The sequence below is a fragment of the Pongo abelii genome, chromosome 17 (assembly GCF_028885655.2).
Source record: "Pongo abelii isolate AG06213 chromosome 17, NHGRI_mPonAbe1-v2.0_pri, whole genome shotgun sequence".
NCBI lineage: Eukaryota > Metazoa > Chordata > Mammalia > Primates > Hominidae > Pongo > Pongo abelii.
The window spans coordinates 22,565,934-22,592,995 of NC_072002.2; the positions used below are offsets into that span (position 1 = coordinate 22,565,934).

General features: G+C 49.3%; 1 protein-coding gene across 1 annotated transcript; it reads right to left on the bottom strand.

Annotated features, from left to right (window-relative positions):
- Window positions 1–460: 460 nt before the first annotated feature.
- On the bottom strand, window positions 461–26,545 carry CIDEA (cell death inducing DFFA like effector a). The gene is made up of 5 exons (XM_002828020.6): window positions 24,596–26,545; window positions 16,140–16,284; window positions 14,657–14,803; window positions 3,792–3,973; window positions 461–944 (listed from the first exon to the last, which is right to left on the bottom strand). The coding sequence occupies exons 1-5, from the start codon at window positions 24,631–24,633 to the stop codon at window positions 797–799; spliced, it is 660 nt and encodes a 219-aa protein (XP_002828066.3). The 5' UTR covers window positions 24,634–26,545; the 3' UTR covers window positions 461–796.
- Window positions 26,546–27,062: the final 517 nt, after the last annotated feature.

The window sequence follows — 27,062 nt, forward strand, 5'->3', positions numbered from 1 at the left end:
GGATGGCTTGAGCCCAGGGAGGTCGAGGCGGCAGCGAGCCGAGATCATGCTGCTGTACTCCAGCCTGGGTGACAGAGCTAGACCCTGTCTCAAAAAAAAACAAAAAAAAAAAAAAAGAGAAAAAGAAAAAGAAAAAAGAGGCTGAAAAAGTAAAGTCCTTTCACTTTCACAAGTGAAAAAGTAAAAAAGTCCTTGAAGACCTCCACAATTTGAGTCCTTCAGTGTGAGGGCCCCTTTGAGCCTGTTAAAAATCCACGTTTGAAAAAAACATACAGTAACATTTTGCAGCTTGTTATTTTTGTGGCACTAATAAAGACTTATGAGGGATTATATCTGTTAGCAGAATATTCCTGGATGAGTTTTGCTTCTATATAAAGTTTTTTGTTTTTGCTGTTCTGATAGTTTTGTTTTGTTTTGTTTGTTTTTTTGCTCTTCTGAGAGATAAAGGAGACGCGGGAAGTGTCACACATCTTGAAGGTCATTCTTGCGATGGGTTTATTGCAGGAGATGGTGGACCAAATGGCTCTGACACATGCACACGCTCCTGGGCACGCCTGCTGCGTGGTCGCTTCCCATGACCCCCAGGGCCCTCTATGCCTCCCCCCCACGGCACCCTGCCCACAGCCCCCACTTCATGTACCACCAGGCCCTTTCCTTTTCTGGGCACCGCTCCTGAGCAGCGTGACCAGCGGCCTACAAGTGTATGTGGCTCAGAACATAAAAGCATCTTCAACATTCGTCATTGAGCCAAACGAAACACAGAGTTTGGCTCAAGAGCCAGCGACAGCCTGCATCCCTATCCACACGTGAACCGGCCCTTGGCTTGTGACCGGAGGGATGGCCGCTCTTCCTTGTCATCCAACACCCGGAGCATGTACGTGCCCAGATAGATGAGAAAATGTCCCGTCACCTGGGCGGAGTAGGACAGGAACCGCAGCAGACTCCTGTGGCAGAGGGAGATAGGGAGGCTTTAGCTTGGGATTATGGGCCAGTGAGAAACAGACAGGATGGGAATACTTCACTCCCCCCACCAAAAGGCACTCGGAGGAGGCCAGGCTGACATTTAGAGCGTGGCTGTCTGAGCACTCTCAGGGTGCACGTGTCCCGGGGCTGGCACAGATGCAGCTGCCGTGGCAGTGGGTCTGGCCGGGAGCAGGTCTCTGTGAGCTCCCTGAGGACCCCCTTGCTGCTGGCCCAAGACGACCCCAAGAAGCACGGCTCCCATGAGCCACCTGAAGTGTGGCCTGCTTGTTGAGTGGCTGGCAAGCTCTCTGTGGAGCAGATGGCCGCACCCGCACAGGTGTGCTGTGTCCTGGGCTTCGGCTGCTGGGCTGTTCTAGGGGCCCTGCTACTGAAATCCCTTCCCTTCCTAAGGTAGTAGCAGGACATTCAGCAGTGACTGAGCCCATGGGGATGCGATAGCCAAGTCTGGGCAGCTGTCTCATCAGGAGGGCCCACTGCCCCCAGCACCTACAACAGGGTCCCTGGCAGGCAGTGTGGGGGCTGTCGTGAGTTCCATGGCTGCTTGTGGTGTCATCAGATTTATCAGAGAATCCAAATTAGTAACAAGAAGGCTGAACTTGTCTTTCAAGAAAGACTTTGTGGCCAGGTGTGGTGGCTCATGCCTATAATCCCAGCACTTTCAGAGGCTGAGGTGGGAGGATCACTTGAGTCCAAGAGTTGGAAGCTGCAGTGAACTATGATTGTGCCACTGCACTCCAGCCTGGGGGACAGTGTGAGACCCTGTTTCTTAAAAAAAAAAAAAGAAAAAGGGCCTGGAATGTGGTTCATGCCTGTAATCCCAGCACTTTTGGAGGCCGAGGTGGGTGGATCACCTGAGGCCAGGAGATTGAAACCAGCCTGGCCAACATGGTGAAACCCCGTCTCTACTAAAAATGCAAAAGTTAGCTGGGTGTGGTGGTGCATGCCTGTAATCTCAGCTACTCGGGAGGCTGAGCCACGGGAATCGCTTGAACTTGAAAGGAGGAGGTTGCAGTGAGCCAAGATCGTGCCCCTGCACTCCAGCCTGGGCAGCAGAGTGAGATTCCATCTCAAAAAAAAAAAAAAGAAAGAAAAAGAAAAAAGATTTCTCTGAGGTGGAATTTTGGGTGAGGTTAACTTTCTTCATCATACCTTTTTCAGTTGTTGTAACTCTCTTGCCTCACTTTTAAAATCCAAGTGTAAAGCTATTTTCTCCTATCCCGGCAAAAAGGAAAACACACAAAAAAGGCAGCTCTCCTGGGAGTCAAGACTCCAACACTATGACAGTGACTGTAGTTTAGAGTCAGCCACTGATGGCTCTGAATGGGAAACTGAGGCCACAGAGAAGCCACACACCCTGGCCCACCTCAGGTGAGGCCGGGAGACCTCTGAGAGGAGGGCATTTCCCCTTTGCTGTGCTCAGCACAGATCAGAGCAGTTGTCAAGGCCACGGGGGACGGAAACAACACCCTCAAAGAGAAACGGGCGGCCCTGCCCACGGGGACGTGCAGGGGGCACCGGAATGGCAGCAGCTGCAAAACTTTTCGACTTGAAGAAGACCTTTCTACTGCAGTCAGCCACTCTCCCATCCACTCCCTCCACAGAGATTAGTTCTTTAAGGATCAACGGTAAATTTACTGGAGTAGAAGTAGGTGTAGTTAGAGCCTGGCAATCGTAAAGGCTTGGAAGCAACCTTCTCATTTTATTTTATTTATTTTTTGTTTGTTTATGTATTTATTTTTGAGAAAGAGTCTGGCTCTGTCACCCAGTCTGGAGTGCAGTGGTGTGGTCATGGCTCACAGTGGTGGATCTCAGCTCACTGCAACCTCCTCCTCCTGGGGTTAAGCGATTCTCCTGCCTCAGCCTCCCGAGTAGCTGGGATTACAGGCATCCACCACCACGCCTGGCTAATTTTTGTATATTTAGTAGAGACGGAGTTTCGCCATGTTGGCCAGGCTGGTCTCGAACTCTTGGCCTCAAGTGATCTGCCGACCTCGGCCTCCCAAAGTGCTGGGATTATAGGTGTGAGCCACCATGCCTGACCAACCTTCTCATTTAAAGATGATAAAAGCAAGGCTCAGAGAAATTAAGGAGTCTGTGAAAGGTCACACAGCTGATTCCTTAGAGCAGGGACTGCTGGTGTCTGTCTCAGTCCCAGTCTCAATGGCAGGGGTGCCACCCAGTTATGGGGCAGAAACACCCAGGAAGGTTCCTTTTGATCACATGGAATTTGTTTGAATAGGTCTGGGGTATGGTTGGATCAGGAGTCTGTCTTCTAAAAGTTCTGTTTCCTGGGATGCTGTGCAACCAGCCTGGCCTTCATCTTTGGGATGACAGTGCCCTGGCATTATGTGGAGAGGACACATGCCCATGCCACCTTACTGGTGAGGCTGAAGTTATCAGGAGTACAGGGGATACACGCAAAGGCGTGTGATTCACCAGGGTCTAGGTGACCGCTCTGTACAAACCCGGCCACGACCTCCATGGCTCTGGTTTTAGTCATCATCACCTAGAATTAAGTGCTCTAGTTCTTAAAATGAATATGGTTCCTCTTTATATTTATTATTTAGCTTTTGTTTCTAATGAATAGTTAATGGTCTTTGGAAGAAATAAATCTGTTTTGACTTGAGATTTTCTGTTGTGTGAGATGAGCCTGTGGGATAAGAGTTGACCTCCAGACAACATTACTCCAACTGCCCCTAACAGTGCTAGCCAGCCCGGGAGCCCAGAGGAACAGGGTGGGGACCGCTGCCTGTGCCACATCCCGAGCAGTCTGCAGACCCCTGGAGGTGACCCCTGGAGTGTGTTACCTCAGCAGGCCCTTGAGTCCCGTGCACCGGATGTTGTAGGACACGGAGTACATCTCATACATGGTGGCCTTCACGTTAAGGCAGCCGATGAAGTCCTTGGGGTTCAGCCTGTACAAGTCGAAGGTGACTCTCGCTATTCCCGACCTCTTCGGCGGTGAGCAAGTGGGGATGTGCTGGCTGCCCTGTGACAATGGGGGGAGGGGCAGGCTTCAGGAGCCTTCCTAACCCTCCCACGTCATCACTCTGCTCTTATGCCAGCTTCAGATTCTCCTATGTGTCTGTTTAAGGTCTGTGAGCGGCTCCGTGGCTAATCGATAGAGAGATGCTTTCAGCAGGACCCATTTGCACACACTACGACTGTGTCCAATTAGCCATGAGGCGTCTGTCCCTAATCTGCCTACAGTTCCGGACTCAGGGTGAGTCTGGTGTGGCGTCAGGGCCTGGATTTTAGGACCCCCTTGCTCAGTGGATAGTTGTGCCCTGATGAGTGGTGGGGACCCACTCGCCCTGGAGGCCACCATGGTTACCGGTGACAAAAGAATCTCATCTCATCACCATAACACAGTTATGGTAATGGAGAAGCAGGCAGCATTGGTTCAATTTTATGGGGGCTACTGGGCGGAAAGTACCAGAATCATATGGCTGAAGTGAGGGCGGAGTGGGTACCTTCCCAGAGCACCTCTGTGTTTAATAACCCCCCGGGATGAGAGCGAACTCCATGGGGAAGCCCAAAGCCATGCAGCAGACCCCTGGGTGGGAGGAGACCCCCCTGGGTGGGAGGAGGAAGTCAGCGACCTCTACACATCCCACGTTTATAAACAGCACTGGAACAGAATTTTCCTCACAAAATGGTTTAAAAATATGAGAGCAAAGATGCCCCCATTACAAATGACAGGCCAGGAGCTGTTCTTCCTGAGTGGCTTGTGCCACATACAGATCTTGCAGCACTGAGGATTCGGATCTACACAGGGTTCCTAGGTCTTGTGAGCCTTCGAGGTTGGGGGCCGCTGAAGCTGTGAACGGTAAATTCACTAATGACAGTGATCTCATGAATGGGAACTTAAAATGTAAATACCCCTAAAATTACCCAAACCCTCCTCGCTGTGGCCAGCCTTCTTTATTCCGCTGCCCGCCATACAGACAAACCCACCTGTGGTTCCAGCTGTAGCCTCTAATTCGGATCATACGGAATTTGTTTGAATAGATCTGGGGTATGTATGGATTAGGAACCTGTCTTCTAAAAGCTCTCCCTCCTGTGACACTTTAAAAATATAAGAGAGCAAAGCTGCCCCAAGGTACAAATATCAGGCATTTGTCTTTGACTTGAATTTGTCTTTCAGGAAAGATTTTGTGGCCAGGCACAGTGGCTCATGCTTGTAGTCTCAGCACTTTGGGAGGCTGGGGCAGGAGCACCCCTTGAACAGGGCAGGAGGTTGAGGCTGCAGTGAGCTATGATTGTGCTACTGCCCTCCAGACTGGATGACAGAGCAAGACCTTGTCAAAAAAAAAAAGAAGAAGGAAAAAGAAAATAAAATTTTGTGAGGTGGAATCTCAGGTGAGGTTGACTTCATCATCCTTTTCTAAGCGGTTGTAGCTCCCTCTTATTACTTTAAAAATCAAAGCTGAGGCCCGGCACAGTGGCTCACACCTGTAATCCCAGCACTTTGGGAGGCCAAGAGGAGCAGGTGACCTGAGGTCAGGAGTTTGAGACTAGCCTGGTCAACATGGCGAAACCCCGTCTCTACTAAAAATACAAAAATTAGCCGGGCATGGTGGTGCACACCTGTAATCCCAGCACTTTGGGAGGCCGAGACGAGCGGATGACCTGAGGTCAGGAGTTTGAGACCAGCCTGGCCAACATGGCGAAACCCCGTCTCTACTAAAAATACAAAAATTAGCCGGGCATGGTGGTGCACGCCTGTAATCCCAGCTACCCAGAAGGCTGAGGCAGGAGAAGCACTTGAACCTGGGAGGTAGAGGTTGCAGTGAGCCGAGATCGCGCCACTGCACTCCAGCCTGGGCGACAGAGTGAGGTTCCATCTCAAAACAAACGAACAAACAAAAAAAACCCAACCAAACAACAACAACAAAACACACACACACACACACAAAATCAAATCAAAACAAACGAACAAACAAAAAAAACCCAACCAAACAACAACAAAACACACACACACACACACACACACACACACACACACACACACACACACACACACACACACACAATCAAAGCTGAGGCTGAGGCCGTTTTCTCTCAGCGGCCTCTTGGGGGCGCCAGCGAGCCCTCAGCCGGGAAACGTGTTTGGAAAGCTCAGATCCTGGCATCGGAGAGGGCTTCTCCTCCCATCCCGCGCCTCTTTTTCCGAGCCTCACATCCCTTTCTGACTTTTGAAAGTTTTAATTTTACTCTCCCTAAATGTCTCCAGTCTTGGTTAAAATTATGACGCCCTCCCGCCGCGGATCCGCTGTGGCCTCGCCGGGCGGGAGCTGCGGGGCGGCGCTCTTCCTGAGGGCGCTGGGACCGGGGAGCGAGACACCTGCTGGCGGCTTCCTGCTCCGGCGTTCTGGTCTCAGTCTAAACTGGTTTTGCCCAGAAAGGCCTACAGGTGGCTGGGATCCAGGGAGGTGGTTGGGCAGCCGAAACGGGGGCCGCGAGCCCCCTGGAGCGCGTGGCCGGCGGTGGCATCTACACCCGTGGCATCGACCGCCCCCACCGCCCTGCCCTGCAACCAGGTTCCCAGCGCCCACCACCAACTCCTCTCTGTTAGCCGAGTGTCTCCTTTAGAAAAACAAACGCGCCTTTCCCATCTCCTACTGCTGCTGTAACAAATGACCAGAACCTCAGTGGCATGAAACCCACACACCAATGCTGTCCCACTGCCGAGGTCAGAGTCAAAGCTAGGGCGCAGGGCCGCCGTGGGGGCTGCAGGGCAGGCCCGGCCCCTCGCTTTTCCCGGCTTCTTGGGCGCCTGCCTTGGTGGATACCCCACATCCCTCCTCCTCCTCTGCCTCTGGCCCTCATGCTCACCTGCCTCCCTCTCATAAGGACCTTTGTGAAGACTTCGGCCTCTACCCAGATGATCCAAGACAAATCCCACCCCAACCCCGCCCCAGTAGCCTTCACTTAATCCCATCTGCCACGGCTGAGGATTAAGACAGGGGTGTCTGTCCTGGCGCCTGGGCTTACGCCTGTAATCCCAGCACTTTGGGAGGCCGAGGTGGGTGGATCACCTGAGGTCAGGAGTTTGAGACCAGCCTGGCCAACATGGCGAAACCCCGTCTCTACTAATAATACAAAATTTAGCTGGGCGTGGTGGTGGGCGCCTGTAATCTCAGCTACTCAGGAGGCTGAGGCAGGAGAATTACTTGAACCCTGGAGGTGGAGGTTGCAGTGAGCCCAGATCGCGCCATTGCACTCCATCCTGGGTGACAAAAGCAAAACTCTGTCTCAAAAAAAAAAAAAAAAAGAAAAAGAAAACAAACAGAGGTGTCTGTGGTCTGCGGGGGCATTATTTTTGCTGCTACACTTTCCTCAAGCAAAAAGCCATGCAGACCAATATTTGCTTTAAAAGATTTATCTAATTCACCCCACAATTAATAGTCTCATCTACAGACATAATCTCCCCACCTGCTTTTTTTTTTTTTTTTTTTTTTTTGTGAGACAGAGTCTTGCTCTGTCACCCAGGCTGGAGTGCATTGGTGCCATCTCAGCTCACTGCACCTCCACCTCCCCGGTTCGAGCAATTATCTGCCTCAACCTCCCAAGTAGCTGGGATTACAGGTGCCCACCAGCATGCCCAGCTAAATTTTGTATTTTTAGTAGAGACGGGGTTTCACCATGTTGGCCAGGCTAGTCTTGAACTCCTGACCTTGTGATCCACCCACCTCGGCCTCCCAAAGTGCTGGGATTACAGGTGTGAGCCACTGCGCCCAGCCCTGTTCTGCATTAAAGATTACATTTTATTCTAAATATTATGCTTTTATAATTGGTCTGTGGTTTCTTTCCCAGTCAGGAAAATTGTGAGGTTATATATATAATATATATATGTATATGTATAATATATGTAGAAGTAAGGAACAGAAAGACGTAAAATGAAACCTACACACTGCCATCCCTTAGAGACCCCATCCACCTGTCACATCTCCCCTTCTCTCAAGAGGGTTTTATGCCGTGCGTTTTCCCCTCACTTTTCTCTATTTTCAGCACATGTGTATCTCAAACGTTATACTGTTAATTTTGCATATTTTTGAATTATCTGTAAATGATTTGATGTGGAGTTTATCAAAGTGTAACCTAGAGACATCCAGGAATCCTGAGGCCCTATCAAGGGACTGAGAGGTCAAAACTAGGCCAAGCAAGGTGGTTTATGCCTGTAATCCCAACATTTTGGGAGGCTGAGGCAGGTGGATCACTTGAGCCCAGGAGTTCAAGATTAGCCTGGGCAACGTGGCGAAACCCCATCTCTAAAAAAATACGAGCATTTAGCTGGGTGTGGTGGCATGCACCGGTAATCCCAATTACTTGGGAGGAGGAGGTGGCAGGATCCCTTGAGCCCAGGAGGTGAAGGCTGCAGTGAACCAAGATAACGCCGCCGCACTCCAGCCCGGGTGACAGAGCAAGACACTGTCTCGAAAAAAAAGAAAAAAAGAAAGAAAGGCCATAATAAACAGTAAGATGCAGTTTGCCTTCTTTGTTCTCACAAGAAGTGCTGTTTCCACAGCACATTTGGAAAACCTGCATAACTCAGTGAATCAGTTTTTCTCAATGACCAATGCCTGCTGTTACAAAATCATCCCCAGGAAAAGGTCCATTCAAAATGGAAGACAGACCAGTGGATTCACTGTAACAGAGGAGGCCAACTTCACTGGTACACCTTCAGATTACGCGCTGCATCTAACCTTTCTGAAAACACCTCAACTCACTATTCTGAAACCATGACTTGGTGAGTTCTGGCATAATATAAAAAAAAAGAATATCCTCAGTTATCTGAATAGGCTATTAAAATCCTCCTCCTTTCCTAGCTGCATATCTGTGTCAGGATGGATTTTCTTCATACTTCCATCAGAACAATATGTTACAACAGACTGAATATAAAGAAGCAGATGTAAGAATCTTCTATTAAGCTAGACATTAAAGAAATTTACCAAAATGTAAAAAATGCCATTCCTCAATCTTTTTGTTTTGGAAAATAGTCACTTTTCATAAAAATATGTGAGTTAAGTTAACCTGGTGGCTGGTCGTGGTGGCTCGTGCCTGTAATTCCAGCACTTTGGGAGGCTGAGGCAGGCAGATCACAAGGTCAGGAGTTTGAGACCAGCCTGGCCAACATGGTGAAACCCCACTAAAAATACAAAAATTAGCTGGGCGTGGTGGCAGGCACCTGTAATCCCAGCTACTTGGGAGGCTGAGGCAGGAGAATTGCTTGAACCCAGCTGGCGGAGGTTGCAGTGAGCCGCCGAGATTGCGCCACTGCACTCCAGCCTGGGCCACAGAGCGAGACTCCATCTAAAAAAAAAAAAAAGGTGAGTTAAGTTAATCTGTATTGGGTTATTACTTTTAATGAATTAATACATATTTTAAAATTTCTGAAGTTTAATTTCTTTCAAAAATATGCTAATTAGTAACTTCCAAACAATTTACATTTTGAATATTGGCTGGGCGCAGTGGCTCACACCTGTAATCCCAGCACTGTGGGAGGCAGAGGTGGTGGATCACTGGAGCTCAAGAGCTTGAAACCAGGAGTTTGAAGCCAGCCTGGCCAGCATGGCAAAACTCTGTCTCTACAAAAAGATACAAAAATCAGCCGGGCATGGTGGCACATGCCTGTAGTCCCAGTTACTTGGGAGGCTGAGGTGGGAGGATTACTTGAGCCCAGGAGGTCGAGGTAGCAGTGAGCTGAGATCGTGCCACTGCATCCCAGCGTGGGCAACAGAGCAAGACTGTCTCCAAACAAAAAGCAAACAAATAATTAAAAAAAAAAAACAACCCGCTGGGAGTGGTGGCTCATGCCTGTAATCCTAGCACTTTGAGAGGCCAAGGTGGGTGGATCATCTGAGGTCAGGAGTTCGAGACCAGCCTGGCCAACATGACAAAACTCCGTCTCTACTAAAAATGAAAAAAAAAAAAAAAAAAAAAAAAAAAGCTGGGCATGGTGGCAGGCACTTGTAATCCCAGCTACTCAGGAGGCTGAGGCAGGAGGATCCCTTGAAGCCAGGAGGCGTAGGTTGCAGTGAGCCTAGATCACGCCACTGCACTCCAGCCTGGGCGGCAGAGTGAGACTCCATCTCAAAAAACAAACAAACAAGCAAAAAACAATTTTGACTATTGGGAATATCTATATCTATCTATAGCTTATAGTTTCTCGACCTTGACACTGGCGACATTGGAGGCTGGATAAGACTTTGCTGTCGGGGTTGTCCTGTGCATTGTAGGATGTTTGGCAGCATCTCTGGTCTCTCCACACTAGATGCAACAGCCTAATATGTCTTCAGACATTAACAAATGTCCCCCAAGGGACAAAGTCTCCGCAGTTCAGAACCTCTGATTGGCACATGTCTATAGAATTTATTGATACAAGCCGGGTGTGGTGGCTCATGCCTGTAATCCCAGCACTTTGGGAGGTTGAGGCAGGTGGATCACTTGAGGTCAGAAGTTCAAGACCAGCCTGGAAAACATGGTGAAACCCTGTCTCTACTAAAAATACAAAAATTAGCCGGGCGTGGTGGTGGCTTGCCTGTGATCCCAGCTACTTGGGAGGCTAAGGCACAAGAAACGCTTGAGCCAGGGAGGCAGAGGTTGCAGTGAGATGAGATCATGCCAAAGGCTGTTTGGGGTCCTCATTAATTTTTAGGAGCGTAAAGAGGTCCTGAGATAAAGTTTGAGGACGCCTTGTTTACTGTATTATCCTGTGATCTTTTGCTCAGCATAGCTGATGTGTATCCACATGGATGCCTGTAGCTGAACTTCACACATTTTCACAGCTGAAGAGCATTCTGTTCAGGGACCACATTGCAGTTTCTTCATGTGTATTTACTTAGAAGTACTTCTATGTGCTGGGCACACATGTGTGCTGCAAGGGTACATAATTTGTTTCCAGTGTTTGCTCTCACCACTTAGGGCACTGCTGCCATGGACGCTCTAACACACACCTGCTGACGTGGTGGTGTTGGAGTCTCAGGTTCATGCCCAGGAAAGCAGCTGCTGGGTCATAGTCTGTGCCATACTCTCTGAGATGAATCAAATTGCTGCATTAAGTAGCTGTTGACAGTAGTAGAGGACTGTGTTGCCCTGTATCTTAAAAATAAAAAAATCGGCTGGGAGCGGTGGCTCACACCTGTAATCCCAGCACTTTGGGAGGCCGAGGCAGGCGGATCACGAGGTCAGGAGATCAAGACCAACCTGGCTAACATGGTGAAACCCCGTCTCTACTAAAAAAATACAAAAAATTAGCTGGGCGTGGTAGTGGGTAGTGGGCACCTGTAGTCCCAGCTACTCAGGAGGCTGAGGCAGGAGAATGGCGTGAACCCGGGAGGCGGAGCTTGCAGTGAGCCAAGATCGTGCCACTGCACTCCAGCCTGGGCGAAAGAGCGAGACTGTCTCAAAAAAAAAAAAAAAAAGAAAAAAAAATCAAGAAGTCTGGCAATACCAAATCTAATGGTGTAAAAATGATATCATTGTTTATTCTGGAGATCCCTGTCTCTGTCTGTTGCTCCCTCCTTTTTTTTCCCCCTTAAGACTTGCTCTGTTGCCCAGGAATGCATTGGTTTGATCACAGCTCACTGCCACCTCAAACTCCTGGGCTCAAGCAATCCTCTTGCCGCAGCTCCCAAGTAGCTAGGACTACAGGTGCGCACCACCATGCCTGGCTAATTTTTTTATTTTTAGTAGAGACAAAGTCTTGCTATGTTGCCCAGGCTGGTCTTGAACTCCTGGACTCAAGCAATCCTCCCGCCTTGGCCTCCCAAAGTGCTGGGATTGCAGGTGTGAGCCACCATGTGTGGCTTCTTTAGCTCATTTTTAAATTGGATTACTTGTTGTTTTCATAATTGATTTATATGAGTTATTTACATTTACTGAATACTAATCTTTTATCAGGTTATGTTGGAAACACCTTCTTCCCATTTTGTGGGGAGTAAAACAATAAGCCATTGTTTTACTTCCTTTATAGTGTCTTTTGATGGAAAACATTCCTAAATGAATTGATTTCTATCTTTTTTTAAAAAATGACTTGTGCATTGTGTTGGCCCGGTGTGGTGGCTCACGCCTGTAATCCCAGCACTTTGGGAGGCCTGATCACAAGGTCAGGAGTTTGAGACCAGCCTGGCCAATATGGTGGAACCCCATCTCTACTGAAAATATAAAAATTAGCCAGGTGTGGTGGCACACGCCTGTAGTCCCAGTTACTCGGGAGGCTGAGGCAAAGAATCACCTGAACTCGGGAGGCAGAAGTTGCAGTGAGCTGAGATCACACCACTGCACTCCAGCCTGGGCAACAGAGTGAGACTCTGTCTCAAAAAAAAAAAAAAATGACTTGTGGATTGCGTCTTGTTTTAAAAAAATCCTTCCCTACGTGAGGATGCTAAAGAGAGAGAGATTAGATTTCAGTCTGGTCTCTAACATCCTTCGTGTTCCCCACCTCTATTGCTTTGTGTTACATCACGGGCAACATCTTTCAGATCTTTTATCATTATCTTCAGCTCTGTCTAACCTGAGTCTCCATTTACTTGATTTTAGTTGTTATATTTTTCATTTCCAAAAATTCTATTTGATTATTTCAAATCTGTGTAGTCAGTTCTTATTATCTCTTGTTCCTTTTTAGTGTATTTTTATTTTTTGAGACAGGGTCTCCCTCTGTCCCTGGGGCTGGAGTGCAATGGTGCAATCATGACTCTCTGCAGCCTTGACCTCCCAGGCGCAAGTGATTCTCCCGCCTCAGCCTCCCAAGTAGCTGGGACTACAGGTATGCACCACTATGCCAGGCTAACTTTTGTGTTTTTTGGTAGAGATGGGGTTTCGCCATGTTGCCCAGGCTGGTATTTTCTTATTTTTTGTTTTTTTGGAGATAGGGTCTTGCTCTGTCACTCAGGCTGGAGTGCAGTGGTGTGATCACAGTTCATTGCAGCATCCAAGTCCTGGGTTCAAGTGATCCTCCTGCCTCAGCCTCCTGAGTAGCTAGGACTTCAGGTGTGTACTATCTTGCCTAGCTAAGCCTTAAAAGTTTTTTTTTTTTTTTTTTTTGTGGAGATTGGGGTTTTGCTATGTTGCCTAGGCTGGTCTTCAATTCCTAGCTATTCTTACTTTAGATTATTTTTAATGTTTCTTTGAGCATTTAATTAATTTATTTATTTAGTCAGTCAAATTTAGCCATGGGTGAGCATTTTTAGTACACTAATTTTATACTCTGTATCTGATGAGTCCAACATCTGTGGTCCTGGCAGGCCTGACTTTATTGCTTCTGCTTACTGTCATGAATGTGGTGCCTGAGTCCTTACATTCTGTGTTTTGATTGTGAACTTGCATTGTGAGAAGGTTAGGAATGAAAACTCTTTGAGGCCAGGATGGACGTTCATCCCAAGGGGAACTGCCTGAGCTCCTGCTAGTTACCTGGGGCACTATCAATCCTGGAAATGGGGCTGGAGCAAAGAGAATCCAATGAGCAAATCCCTCCATTGATGCTACTTCCCCAGATCTCTGAAAACCGAACTCTCAGCTTAGGGGTTTGGGACTCAGCAATGCCTAAACCCTCATGAGGGCAGCTTGTGGCCCAAATTCCCAGGAGAGAGCTCTAAGATTCCCTGCTTTACGCAGACCCTCACATCTCACCCCCTGACTTTGTGTCAGCTGGAGGCTGTCTCCTGTCCTCCCAGCATCTGTCCCTGATGTCTGTGGGTGCTTACAGGTAGGGGAACCCCGGAGGAGATGCCCGGGGAGCTGCCAGCTTCAGTGTTCATGTTCCTCTCTGGATGCTGGCCTCAACATTTTAACCACTGAGGATTTCTCTTTCTTGGAGATCAGTTTATTATGTGAAAAGATATTTTGATATTGTGCTTTACATTTTTAGGCATTTTATACTGAGAAGGTTTTTTGAGCTATATCATCCATAGTTTTCCCAGAGACCGAAGGCTTCATTCTGTCTCTTTACTTTTCTAAATCTCCGTATTCACACATGCACACGCATGCGCACACATCCCTCTCCCTAACTTTCTTGATGGTGTTTACTTCTCCAGCCTTCTAAGAACAGAGATGGTGAAGAGTTGCCAAGTCAATTCTGTGCATTTTACAGGATCTGTAGCTACTCACTGGCCAAAGCCTGTTCCTTGGAATTATTTACTTTATATCAAGTAACCTCAGTTCACAGAGAGACTAAGTTTCCTAGAAACACTTGTAAGAATCCCTTTGAGGGCGGTGGATCCAGTTGTTAGGTGAATACAAAGTGCATATTTAGAAAGTGGAGAAGTCGGCCGGGCGCGGTGGCTCATGCCTGTAATCCCAGCACTTTGGGAGGCAGAGGTGGGCGGATCACGAGGTCAGGAGATCGAGACCATCCTGGCTAACACGGTGAAACCCCATCTCTACTAAAAATACAAAAAATTAGCCAGGTGTGGTGGCGGGCGCCTGTAGTCCCAGCTACTCCGGAGGCTGAGGCAGGAGAATGGCGTGAACCGGGAGGCAGAGGTTGCAGTGAGCTGAGATCGCGCCACTACACTCCAGCCTGTGGGACAGAGCGAGACTCCGTCTCAAAAAGAGAGAGAGAGGAAAAAAAAAAAAAGAAAGTGGACAAGTCAACACCCAAGTAGGGCACGCACTTTTTTAGGTAAAAAGTCTACCCAGTAGCTGTTTGGGTGACAGTGTTTTTGCTTACCGGCATCCACTTCTGTCCTTTTTCCAAGATCATGAAATGTGTGTTGTCTCCCAAGGTCTGAAAGAACTCTTCTGTGTCCACCATGGTGCCATCTTCCTCCAGCACCAGAGTGACCAGTCCGGTGGTGATGACGAGGGCATCCAGAGTCTAGGTGTGCAACACATCAGAGAAATGGAGTGAAGCCAGGTATTTCCATGTGACCAGCCAATGACATTTATTAAGTTGCAGTTTTCAAAAGTGTTGGCTGATTCTGATAAAATTTTAATGGTAAAGGTAACCTTGACTTGTGTCTATGACTCAGTCTTTGCTCGGAAACAGGGAAGTGAAGAATGTTCTTTTTAAGATGGGGACCCACTATGCTGCCCAGGCTGGAGTGCAGTGGCTATTCACAGGCACAATCATAGTGCATCACAGCCTCAAACTCCTGGGCTCAAGCGATCTTCCTGCCACAGCCTCCGGAGTAGCTGGGGCTACAAGTACATGCCATTGCATGTGCCCGGGAAGTTAAGATTTTTAATGGATCTGTCTCCTTAAGATACATGAGGTAATGATTACATTAAATAATATTTGTAATTTCTAAGATTACCTATTTATTTAGATGAATAAAAAGAAAGCTCTTGCATGTTTGCTGCTGTAAGAGCCGCAGCCTCGTGTGTGTAGCTGAGCGTCTCTCTTGCTTCAGAGACTGCGTGTTGGATGCTTGTTTCTTGTTTCCATGGGTGCCTGAGTCTGAGTTATGCTTCTCTGAGAGGCTGGGATTCTTCCTTATTTGGTGGTCTAGGACACTGTTCTAGATCCTGGCCTTTACAGCCAAACCCAGACTTCCAAAGTCGGCTCCATCCCTGCATCCTCCCTTGTCAAAGAAACAAAGTGATGTTCTCCATTGGTGACTGTTTTAAGGTTTTTGTCTCTGTACCTCAATGTTTTATGGTACAGAGATGTAATGTTCCCCTTGATCATTTATACCTAACCTTTACTCTCAGAGTCTCTGAGGCCAAGAGAGGGTCTGATGAGTTTAACTCGCTGTTTCTCCTTCTTTCTTTTCCTCCTCTTTTAAAAACAGCTTTACTGATGTATAATTCACATATTATACGATCCACTCATTTAAAGTATACGGTGCAGTGGTTTTTGGTATGCTCACAGAGTTGGACCACCGTCACCACAATCAATTTTACAGCACTTTCATCACCCAAGAAAGAAACTGGCAGGCACTTGGGAGGTTGAGGTGGGAGGATCACTTAAGCCCAGGAGTTCGAGGCCAGCCTGGGCAACATGGCAAGACCCCGTCTCAAAAACAGAAAAAGAAAAAGAAACTCCATAACCACCAGCAGTCATTCCCAATTTCTCTCCCCGTTTCCTCCCAGTGAGATGCTGCTTTTCTTGACCGTTCTCTGCTGGCCCTGGCTTAGAGCCCAAGACCACGGCCCTGTGTGAGTGCAGGGCACCCCTTTGGACTGGGGGAGAGGTGTGGGCTGTGGGGCACCTTGCTGATGAGCTCCTGCAGGCTGCTTGCCATCACCCCACGCCGGCTGCTCCTGTCATGGTTGGAGACCCGGAAAGGGCGAGCTGGATGCATGAGCGGGGTGAGCAGGACTCGCTTAGTCTGTGATCCCATAAATGTCAGGGGCCTGAAAATGGAGGTGAAAAGTAAAACTTTTTAAAAAGAGTCTCTCAGGAGAAGTGTGAAAGTACATAAAAAGAATGCATTTTTAATATTTGCATTTAAAAGAAAGAAATTCAGTGGTTGGGATTACTAAAAATTATATATACACGTGTACACATAATTCCAAAGAAGAAACAAGTAACACATCAAGCCAAAAAACACAACCATCTTTATTCCTATTTTACTAGAACATCCAAAGTCCTTGCTGAAACTCTTTGAGAAGGAATGGTTAGAGAATTCAACTCAAACAAGAAAGAAGAATTATATTCTGCAAATATGGATGGGAGATTTAAAAAATCCAAAAGAATGATTTCTAGTGGCCATGAAGTAGTTACACAGAGTTAGAGACTGACTGCACTCAGACACGTGCACATAGCTACATGTTTATACAATAAGAGTAAGCCAGAAATCAATTCAAAAGTGCAATATTGGTCACTATAGCAATCAATGAAGTTTCTGAAATCAACTTAGGATGAACCAAGAACAGCAGAACCACCCTTAGAACTGTGGCTGGAATCACAAGAAAGAAAAGACCCTCAGGGCTTACATCACAGGACACTTTGGAGTAAGTCCACATTTATCAAAGAATTAATTCAAACATTTACTTTTTTTTTCTCCTTTTAGATACAGGGTCTTGCTTTGTTGCCCAGCCTGGATTGCAGTGGTGTGATCTCAACTTACTGCAGCCTTGACCTCCGGGGCTCAAGCGATCCTCCTGCCTCAGCCTCCTGAGTAGCTGGGACTACAGGTGCAAGCCACCATGTTTGTCTGAGTTTTGTATTTTTGTAGAGACAGGGCCTTACTTTGTTGCCCAGGCTGGTCTTGAACTCCTGGGCTCAAGCAGTCCTCCCTCCTGCCTCAGCCTCCCATATGAAGCTTTTGATAGCAATTTAAGAAATGCAAAACCTGCTGGGTATGGTGGCTCTCATGCCTGTATTCCAGTATTTTGGGAGGCTGAGGCAAGAAGATAGCTTGAACCTAGGAGTTCGAGACCAGCCTGGGCAACATAGTGAGACCCTGTCTTTACAAAAAAAAAAAAAAAAAAAAATTAGCTGGGTGTGGTGGTGCATCTATACTCTCATCTACTCAGGAAGCGGAGGTGAGAGGATTGCTTGAGCCAGGATGAACCTAGAAGGTCAAGGCTGCAGTGAGCCAAGGTTGCACCACTGTCCTCCAGCCTGGATGACGTAGTGAGACTCCAACTGAAAAAAAAAAAGAAAAGAAAAGAAAAGGGAAACTGCCTTCAACACATGATTGCATGCTTTTAAACCAAAAAGCACGAAGGCATGAAATTATATAAAAATAACTCCAAGAGGGGAGACACAGGTGCCCTGCTGCTGTCACTAGAAGGGGGGCCAGTAGAGCAGCATGTAGAGTTTTCACCCAGGACTGCAGACTTCTGTTTGTTTGTTTTGAGATGGAGTCTCGCTTTGTTGCCCAGGCTGGAGTGGTTCAAGTGATTCTTCCGCCTCCTGGGTTCAAGTGATTCTCCTGCCTCAGCCTCCTGAGTAGCTCGGATTGCAGGCACGCCCCACCATGGCCAGCTAATTTTTTGTATATTTAGTAGAGACTGGGTTTCACCATGATGGCCAAGCTGGTTTCAAACTCCTGACCTCAAGTGATCCGCCCACCTCAGCGACCCAAAGTGCTAGGATTTCAGGCGTGAGCCACCATGCCTGGCCGACTTTTTTACATTCAGAAATAGATTAATAACAAAATGATTGCAAATAACACAATCAGAAATCCGCAAGGGTTCAGGTCTTACCTAGAGCCAGGCACCGTGATAGTGGCATCTGTGTGACCTCATTCAATCCCCATTCCCCCACAGAGCAGGACTGGACACTCCCCTCACCCCGGAGAGCACCCACCTACCACAGGTGCTCAAATTAGTGGCTATTTGGACAAATGCTCGTACACGGATATTCAAGAGAATGAAACAAAGGGTGTAGTTTCAGGACAACCTTGAAAAAGACACAAAGTGAGCACATCACTGCTTTTTGACTCTTAGAGCAGTTTTTCTGGATTAACTCACTGAATGCTAAAATACTAGGGAACACCTGCACAGATTGCCAATGCCTGTCACCTGCGATTTGGCACTTTATGACACACAGCCATCTATCCATGCTTTATTTTCTGTATGGATAAAGAATTCTTTGTTATATTTCCTGTAATACCTAGCTTAGTTGTAGGCACATACATTTTAGATAGTATATTGTCTAACTTAAAGCTCTACAAATGGATCCAAGTGAAAATTCAATGACTTACCAAATTGTTTGTAATATAAAAAACTGATAGTTGGCCGGGTGCAATGGCTCACGCCTGTAATCCCAGCACTTTGGAAGGCTGAGGCAGGAGGGTCACTTGAGCCCAGGAGTTAGAGACCAATCTAGGCAACATAGTGAGACCCTCATCTTTACAAAAAAATAAATTGAAAAAAAAATTAGCCAGGTGTGGTGGTGCATGCCTGTAGTCCTAGCTACTTGGGAGGCTGAGGCAAGCGGATTGCTCGAGCCCTAGATTGGGGCCACAGTGAGCTGTGATTACACCACTGCACTCCAGCCTGGGCAGAAGAGTGACACTGTCTCTAAAATAAACAAACACACAAACAGACAAAAAACCTGATAGTAGAGTAACAAGCTGGCTCTCAAAAATCACCTTGTTGAGTTCACGCTACCAGCTTGATCCCAGTTTCAGGCTTTCCATAATAGTGAGTGTTTGTGCCTTCTCCAGGTGCCTCACCAACAAAGTGTTGTTCTAGAACCAGACCAAGGTCATTGGCAAGAATTTGGTCTGGAGTATCCTTGGCCAGGACGACATCAGGGCCTCATAACTGCTGGCATCTGAGCACTTGCCATGGCCAGCAGTGTATTAGCAATTTCAGCTCTTGTTAATGTTAGTTCAATTTTTTTTTGTTTGTTTTTGGAGACAGAGTCTCGCTCTGTTGCCCAGGCTGGAGTGCAGTGACACGATCTGGGTTCACTACAGCCTCTGCTTCCCGGGTTCAAGCAATCCTCCTGCCTCAGCCTCCTGAGTAGCTGGGGTTACAGGCGCCCGCTACCATGCCTGGCTAATTTTTGTATTTTTAGTAAAGAAAAGTTTTTCACCATGTTGTTCAGGCTTGTCTTGAACTACTGACCTCAAGTGATCCGCCCGCCTTGGCCTCCCAAAGTGCTGGGATTACAGGTGTCAGCCACCATGCCCGTTAATTCAATATTAATTAATATTAATAAATTATCCTCACAACCTTGCAAGGAAACTATTGCCCCACTTCACGGATGAGAAAACTGAGGCTCAGAGTGGCTTCTCAAAGTCGGCCAGTCAATAAGCGAAAAAGATAAAACCTGATCCCAGGTCTGTCTAAAGCCAAGACTTTTTTTGGTTGGGGGAGTAGATTGTTTGTTATCCGTCCTCTGAACTTCAAATCTCAAGCAATAAACATCTATCCAGAGGGCTGTGCGGAAGAGCTGCTCTATGGCTGAAGCACAGCAGCGCTTTGAGTTCATGCCCTCAACGCCTTTCCCTTTTGGGTAGACAAAGTTGCTACACAATTTGTTTTCAATAAGGCAAGCCTGAGGGAAATGTGCTGGGTTGGGGTTCCGGACCTGTCAGATTGACCCGCACATGTTTGCCAGGGACCCACCAAGCCAATCAGGGCCTCGCCCGGCCGGGCTGTGCACCAACACGGCCCCAGGACTGGCACACGGCTTCTGAACTGTCACCTCGATTAAGAGAGTGACGCAGGGTTCTCAGTTACACAAGGCCATAAACAACACTGCTGTGCTGACACCACGGGGAATTCGCGCACACTCCCACCCCTGGTGACCCAGGGGGAGAGGGCGGTGAGGACGGGCTGTGTTACATTTCACATTCAGAACCCTGGCGTCGCCTCCAGCTGAAACTTAGCAGCTGAAACTTAAACTAGCGGAAGTCCCCTCAAGGAGGGAGAGAGAAAGGCCCAAGTGCCACTGGATGCCAAACCCTCGTGTGTGAGAGCTAGCACCTTGCCTAACCACTCTTTGGGATCCACCTTACAGTGAAACCTAGGCCTGGGGAAAGCAGGAGGCGAATCGTCAGGGCAGCAAAGGCTAGACCAGGGTCTGAGCCCAGCTCCAGCTTCCACCCAGCGATGCGGCACCTGGCCAGAAGACGCGGCTCTCACAGGAGAGAAGGGCCCGGCCTCAGCAGCAAGAAAGAGCCTCTCTTCGCCCCCAAGGCAGGAAGTCACCACAGTCTCGCACAAGGCTTCTAGCATCTGTCTCACGGGGTCTGGCGGTGCATTTCCTACTTTCCCACAGCGCCTGTCAACACGCCATCTATTTACTGAGTGAAAGATGCTAGGCCAAAATCAGAGAAATGAGAGAACATGGTCCATGTCTTCCAATGCTAGGTCCAGCCCCAGTGGTCAAAGGCGCAGCCCTGGCCCTGCATCTCCTCATTGGACGAACATGCTCATGCCTTCGTAAGCACCTGTGCTCCAGTGACCTGGCCCAGATGATTAATTCCAAGTTCCTGCGGTCTTTACCTGTCTGACAAGATAAGAGCTGGCAACCATTTCTGGTTCTCCCTGCCTTCACCTGCCCTCAAGATCACCATCGTCAGTGAAAAAACACCTACTGTTCTCACCTGTAGCATTTCCAAACCAAGAGCTGGGTCACTGCTGGAGGAAAGGCTGGTGGGGGCACAGGGGACAGGAAATTTACACCCCACCTTCTTGTCAAGGAGGAGGTGAGTGATTTCTGGGTCAAATTATGTAAAATCAAGACTGTCTCATATGTAACACAGAAAGGGGTTAAATGAGATATTCTGCACGCCAGGCCTATGTACACCAGGACCCCACAGGTACCGAATCTGCTGCTACATGAACAAGCCACCGTCTCCACCCAACTCACCTCCAGCCCGCTGAGTAGAGTCATCTCTATCACTGGCCATCAGCACCGTGCCTAAAAGCAGGGCCACTGAGCGGCCCTAGGACCATGCGTTTAGACACACCACACATGAGAACTGCCGCTCCTAATTCCTGTGAAAGTAGGGGCAGACAACCACAGGAAACAGAAAGGGAAATAACCCTCTAACACGGAAGACATAAGGAAACAGTTTGTTTAAGGAAATAGGCTGTTTCAGAGAAATCCAGAGAGGAAAAGTCAGACTTCATAGAACGCTGTGAAATGGCATGTCTCCCAGGAACAGGTGGGAAGGGAAGGTTTTGTATTCTGCCCCGAGGGAGGCAGGGCGCCGCCAACTTCCAAAAGTGTGTGAAATACACCAACAAGCCACAGACTGACAGTAGACCTGAACTCTTCTCCAGTAAAACAAACCTGAGCTGTACAGAGAATTAAAAAGCTTTCTTTATGTGCCACCTATGGAGTAAAAGGGCCCAGGATTAAGGTCTTCCTCAAAGTGAAATATTTTGGTGTCATGGGTGAGGGGGCAGCAGTACAGGCTGTGTAAGATAGTGCCCGGGAATATTCAGGGGGCAGTGATGGCTGAGGGAGGAAGAAGCAGTACACAGGAGTAGGGCAGAAGCCAACCGAGCACTGTCACCAACAGCGGCAGGGAATGCCAAGGAGGGAAGTGCGAGGTCAAGCACAGCCATGCAGAGAAGGAAGGGAGGGCTGGGAAAGTGCTCCACAGGCCTGGAGAAGAGTCCCTGAGCTGTAGGGACAGCATCAGAGGATGGTGGGGTCAGTGGCAGGAAGCAGAGAAGCAAGTGCTGCCTCGATGAGACTTCCTGCTGCCCGGCTCCCCTAGGACGCTTGGACGTGACATACGCAGGTGGGAGCACACCTACCCCCCAGATGAACTTGCCCCAACAAGGACTGCCTGGCTCGTGGCTCAGTTCTTCGCAAGCTACCTAAAGGCTTGACGTTATCAAGTTTTCAATACATGACCATGAAGTCTTTGAACACTTTGCAGCTTCATTAAAATAAGAATTTAAATTCAAGAAGCAGAAAGCTGAGAGATTGACTTGTAGCATACTTAATTCCTTACTAATGTCACTAAGAAGACTGGTGAAATTTGTACTGAAATAGCAGCACAAAACCTAGAGTTCCTTGTTCAAGGAAAGGAAAGATGTGCTAGATAGCTATGAAAGCAGCCATTCCACACGAAGCTTATAACATGTACCAGCTTCATAACAACTTCAGCATTTGGCAGGAATGTTATCACTGACAGAACACAGGAACAGAGCAGACTTTGTCTGTGACAGTCAACCTGCATGTGGACCTCCTTGATGTCTGGAGCTTTGTTGTGAGACCTCAGGCTGCTTTCCTCAGGACCAAGGCCCCTAATGATTCCAGCTGACTAACAAATGCCTGGGTTAAGGTTTCACCACTAACCACAAGTGCCTGATTTTTAAAAATTGTGCACATTGATTAAGTTCTTTCCTTGGTAAAATGTAGTTACTAATAAAGACAGAATTATGACATCCTGGACCCGGTTTAAATTAAGGAACCCTGAGAGGAAGCAGAAGTCCAGCAAGAGCACAATTAGCAAATGTGTTAGGACCTGGCCTCTGGCTCTTTTGCCTGGACAGGGTTTTAGAGAGGGGCAGGGAAGAAAAGGTGCTTTCCCTTCAACAAGAATTACAGATTGTTTTCTTCCAGTTTAGTTTGGTAACAGGTAGATTTCACAGAATTACAGTAGTTCAGCCTGGGAGCAGGTAGATTACACAGAACGACGGTAGTTCAGCCTGGAAGCAGGTAGATTTCAAAGAACTGCAGCAACAGCTTGTCCCTAACAGGTAGAGTCATTCACTCCTGGGATGAGCCAAGCTAGAAGGAATGTGTCCTGGGAGACTCAAGGTTTCCCAATGTTTCATTTGTCAACAGCTCATAAGCAAGTCACTTCCACTTCACACTTGAACTTGCAGTGACCCCACACAGAAGCATTTTGGATTTCGGTGAGCTGTTCTAATAGTCAGAGGCAGGGACAGGCTCAGCCTGAATCCTGCTCAGAGGCCAACCAGGATTGGTTAGTGCAAGTCAGCCCACACCTCCTTCCCCCATGCTCCGGAGGAACAGTGGGTGTGTTGTGAATTCACTGGAACAGTGGTTGGAAGGACGCATTCCAAACTGCTAAGTCCTCCCCTCCTGGAAGTGGGACTGTGGTGTGGATGGTTCTGGAAGAACGCAAAAGAAACAGGGCCCTGACCTTTAGGCCTAAGCGTGTTAATGACCATACACGAAGCAGGTGTTTCTCAGCGTCCCCCTGCCACCGCCCCGACTTGTACTGTGGGCTTGTTTTTAAAGAGAAAGGTGCTTCTAACCTGCAGTGTCTGCAACAGCTCGCATTTAAGAACCCGGGATCGGAAGCTCATAGATTGCGTTTTGTAGCCGGACCGCTCCCTTTCACCCATGTAGTCTCTCTGCCCGCCAGACGTAGCACACACAGTGCGACCCGGCGCCGCTGAACGCCTGCACCTTCAAGCCCGCAAGTGCTTCTCTATCCTTTTCCAGGCACTTGATCTTCAGAGAAACACGATCTCCCTCTTAGACCTTACTTTACAGTTGCTGCCACGCAACGACTTAGGATTTTACCAAGAATTGGCTTGGGTCTGTTGGGATATGAAGATTAACCCAAGCAGGAAAATAGCCAATGCTGCCTGTTCGACCACGAGCGGGTGCGAACCGCAGGGAAGACTCCTCAGGGTCCACCCGCCCCTTGTCCCCGCTGCTCCCCAGGCAGCGTCTCCGCCCTTGGACCCGGAGGCAGGAGGAGCGCTTCTCCCAGCACCACCAACCTGGCGGCTCCGCTGGACGGTCGGGGCCTCCCCTCGGAGACCAGAGCCCGCGCTTCCAGGAGGGGCCAAGCCTGGGCCCCTCCCGCGCCCAGCTCCCGTTGCGATTTCCAGGACCCCCAGAAGCCCGGTCCCCTCGCACCGTGGAAGCTTTGATCCGGGTTCCTGGGACCGGACCCTCTTCTGCGCCCGCGACTGCAGCAGCGGCCAGAGATGCAGCCACTCGCCAGCTGTCACCTGGTCTGCAGACGCCCGCGCACCTCGCAAGAGCCACACCTGGTACCTGCGCCCAGCTGCAAGAGGGTGAGGAGGCGCGGGACGGGATTGGGCTCTGCCCGCGGGAGCGGCTGGAAGGCTTGGGCACCAGTGGGGCGGATGGGTGTGTGCGCGGGGTTGCGGAGCACAAGAGAATGCGGGGAGCAGGAGGATGAGGGGAGCGGGGTACGGTACGAGAGGCGCACAGGGGAATATGAGACCACGGAACGCAAGGCGATTGGAAGCGCACGGCAATGCGGGGCTCAGGGGGACGCGGGGCACTCGCCTGATGAGGGCTCCTGCATAGTCCCGGGCGGCCTCCATGGCGCGGATCCCCTAGCTGGCCTGGAGGCCTGTCTGCCTGCATAGCCTCTTAAAGTGCGGCGGCCCCGCCCCCGCCCGCCTGCCAGCCCCGCGAAGGCCTGACTCGCGCAGGGGAGGACGTTTTGGCATCAGCTCTCCACCGCCCAGGATCGCGGCTTCGCGCTCTGGGAGCCCCGGGTCGTCCCTGGCTCCCGCAGCCTGGAGCCGCGCGTCCTTCGCTGCCTTGGGCGGTACCGAGGAGCTTGGAAGCCCAGATGCTCCGCGGGTCTCTTTTGGTCACTTGTCAGCCTGCTTGTTTTGCACTTCTGGGGGTCGGGGCAGTTGGGGTCATCACCAATCCTGGCAGCATCACTTTGGCCGCGGAAAGACGGGTGTGTGGATTTTAAACCCAGGCCACGGGTGAGGCAAGTGAGGAGACGGATGTGAGCGCCACTTGCCTCCAGCTCTGGAGTCCCCCAGAGCCCAGCCCCAGGCTCAGCGAGCAGCTGGTTCCCTGCAGAGATGCGGAAGCTGCCGCAGACACCGGGACCTGCAGCCCTTCAGGTTCTCCGAGGCGCCTGGGCTTCCTGCCCGCTGCGCTGCTCTCAAGGCAATGTCATGAGCATCTGGGGACAGTGAGAAGGGCATGCAGAACGGGAGGGGAAAGGAACCTTTGGACTGCATGAATTGCCTTTTAGCTGTAGTAAGGGACCCTCGCAGAGTGAGGAGGCAAAGAGCGAACCCCGCTGGGGCTGGGGGACTTCTGTCCACACCCAGCTCTCATGGTTGTTCCCATCAGAAGACACAATTAGGGCCTCTGAGACCTCCGAGGAAGGCGGGCAGTTACAAGGGGTTCCCAGAACCCCTCACTACAGGACTGAAGAGGTGGGCTCTGTGTTGAGGGGTGGGACTCGGGCAGTAAGAGGTGTAACTTTCTGGGATGGAGGCTTGCTAGGACATCCTCTTGTGCCCAACTGCTGACTGCCGCCTGGGAACTGCGTTTCGGGAGCTGCAGCGGGACCCTCGCTGGCTCCTCCTGAGCCCACCTGGTTTGAGCAGACTGACGTGATCTCTTAAGACCTGACCCTATGCCCGCCCTCTTCCTCCGCTGGATCTCAGAAAGGGTCACCGTGGTCAACAAGCCTTGTGACTTGCAGGACTGTTGAAGCCAAAGGCAATTGCCTTCCAGAGTCAAGGACTCTGCCTACTGGGAACACCCAGCTCCAGACTCACAGGGGGCAGCTTCCCCCAGAGGCACTGGGCGGACACAGCCTTGGGAGGTCATTCACTGCCCCTCCCACTCACAGCCCCAATCTGATGGATGAGAAAATGGGTCCAATCAATTCAGGTCAACTTACCTCCAACCTTTTTATTGTGAAAAAGTTGAAATATAGAGATACATAGAAAGAACAGGGCTGAGGGTGGTGGCTTACATCTGTAATCCCAGCACTTTGGGAGGCCAAAGCAGGAGGATGGCTTGAAGCCAGGAATTTGAGACCAGCCTGGGCAACACCATGAGACTACCACCTCTACATAAAAATAGCAATAATTAGCCAAGCATGATGGCGAGCAGCTGTAGTGCCAGCTACTCAGGAGGCTGAGGAGGGAGGATCACCTGAGCCCAGGAGTTTGAGGTTGCAGTGAGCTGTGATCATGTCACTGCACTCCAACGTGGGCAACAGAGTGAGACTTTCTCTCTAAAGAAAGAAAAAAAATCTGTTTGTGTGTACATATCTATATATATATAAAAGATAGATAGATAGATAGATAGATAGATAGATAGATAGATAGATAGATAAGAGAGAACAGTACAATGAGCACACTTACACCCAGCCCCTGGATTCAACCACTGTTAACATTTGGACATATTTCTTTGTTCTTTATATTTGTATTTGAACCCCTCCAAATTAAATCCTTCAGCTTGCATCTCTGGAGAAACAAGGACATGATCTCATACATAACCATAGTGACATTATCACTTGTAACAAAATTAAAATAAAGACCTGGGCACTGAGTGTGGACATGGGGGTGGGGTGGGGACTAGCGAACATTTCCAGGCCATGGTGATGGCAGAAGGGACCCAGCTGGAGATCACCCTGGGGTTTTGAGCTTGGGAGACTGGAGAGATGAGGAACCCTGGACGGGAGCAAGTCTGTGGTGGAAGTGGAGATGGTGGTGAAACCAGGCCCTGGGGACCACTTGGTCACGGAGGCGGCATAGCCCTGGTGTGCATTGGTTCTCATGCCGATCTTCAGCCTGGGAGTAAAAGTCGGTCACTGCCCTGCTGCTGAGTGGGAATTCTGGAGTGCTGCGCTAGGAGGGTGGTGGGGAGAGGTGGGAGATGGCAGAGGGCAGACTGAGCTCCAGGGGACTAGGCTGCAAACCCAACAGATGATGGAGAAGAAAACAGTGAGAGTCATGCCCCGCCTTCCAGCACATTCCCGTCTCCA

Excerpts from the sequence above, each read along its gene's own strand:
- CIDEA (XM_002828020.6), bottom strand. The coding sequence starts at position 24,633 with ATGGAGGCCGCCCGGGACTATGCAGGAGCCCTCATCAG. Across the intron at positions 14,804-16,139 it reads TGCAGGAGCTCATCAGCAAG|ACTCTGGATGCCCTCGTCAT; the intron begins GTGCCCCACAGC and ends TTGCACACCTAG. Across the intron at positions 3,974-14,656 it reads AAGGACAGAAGTGGATGCCG|GGCAGCCAGCACATCCCCAC; the intron begins GTAAGCAAAAAC and ends CCATTGTCACAG.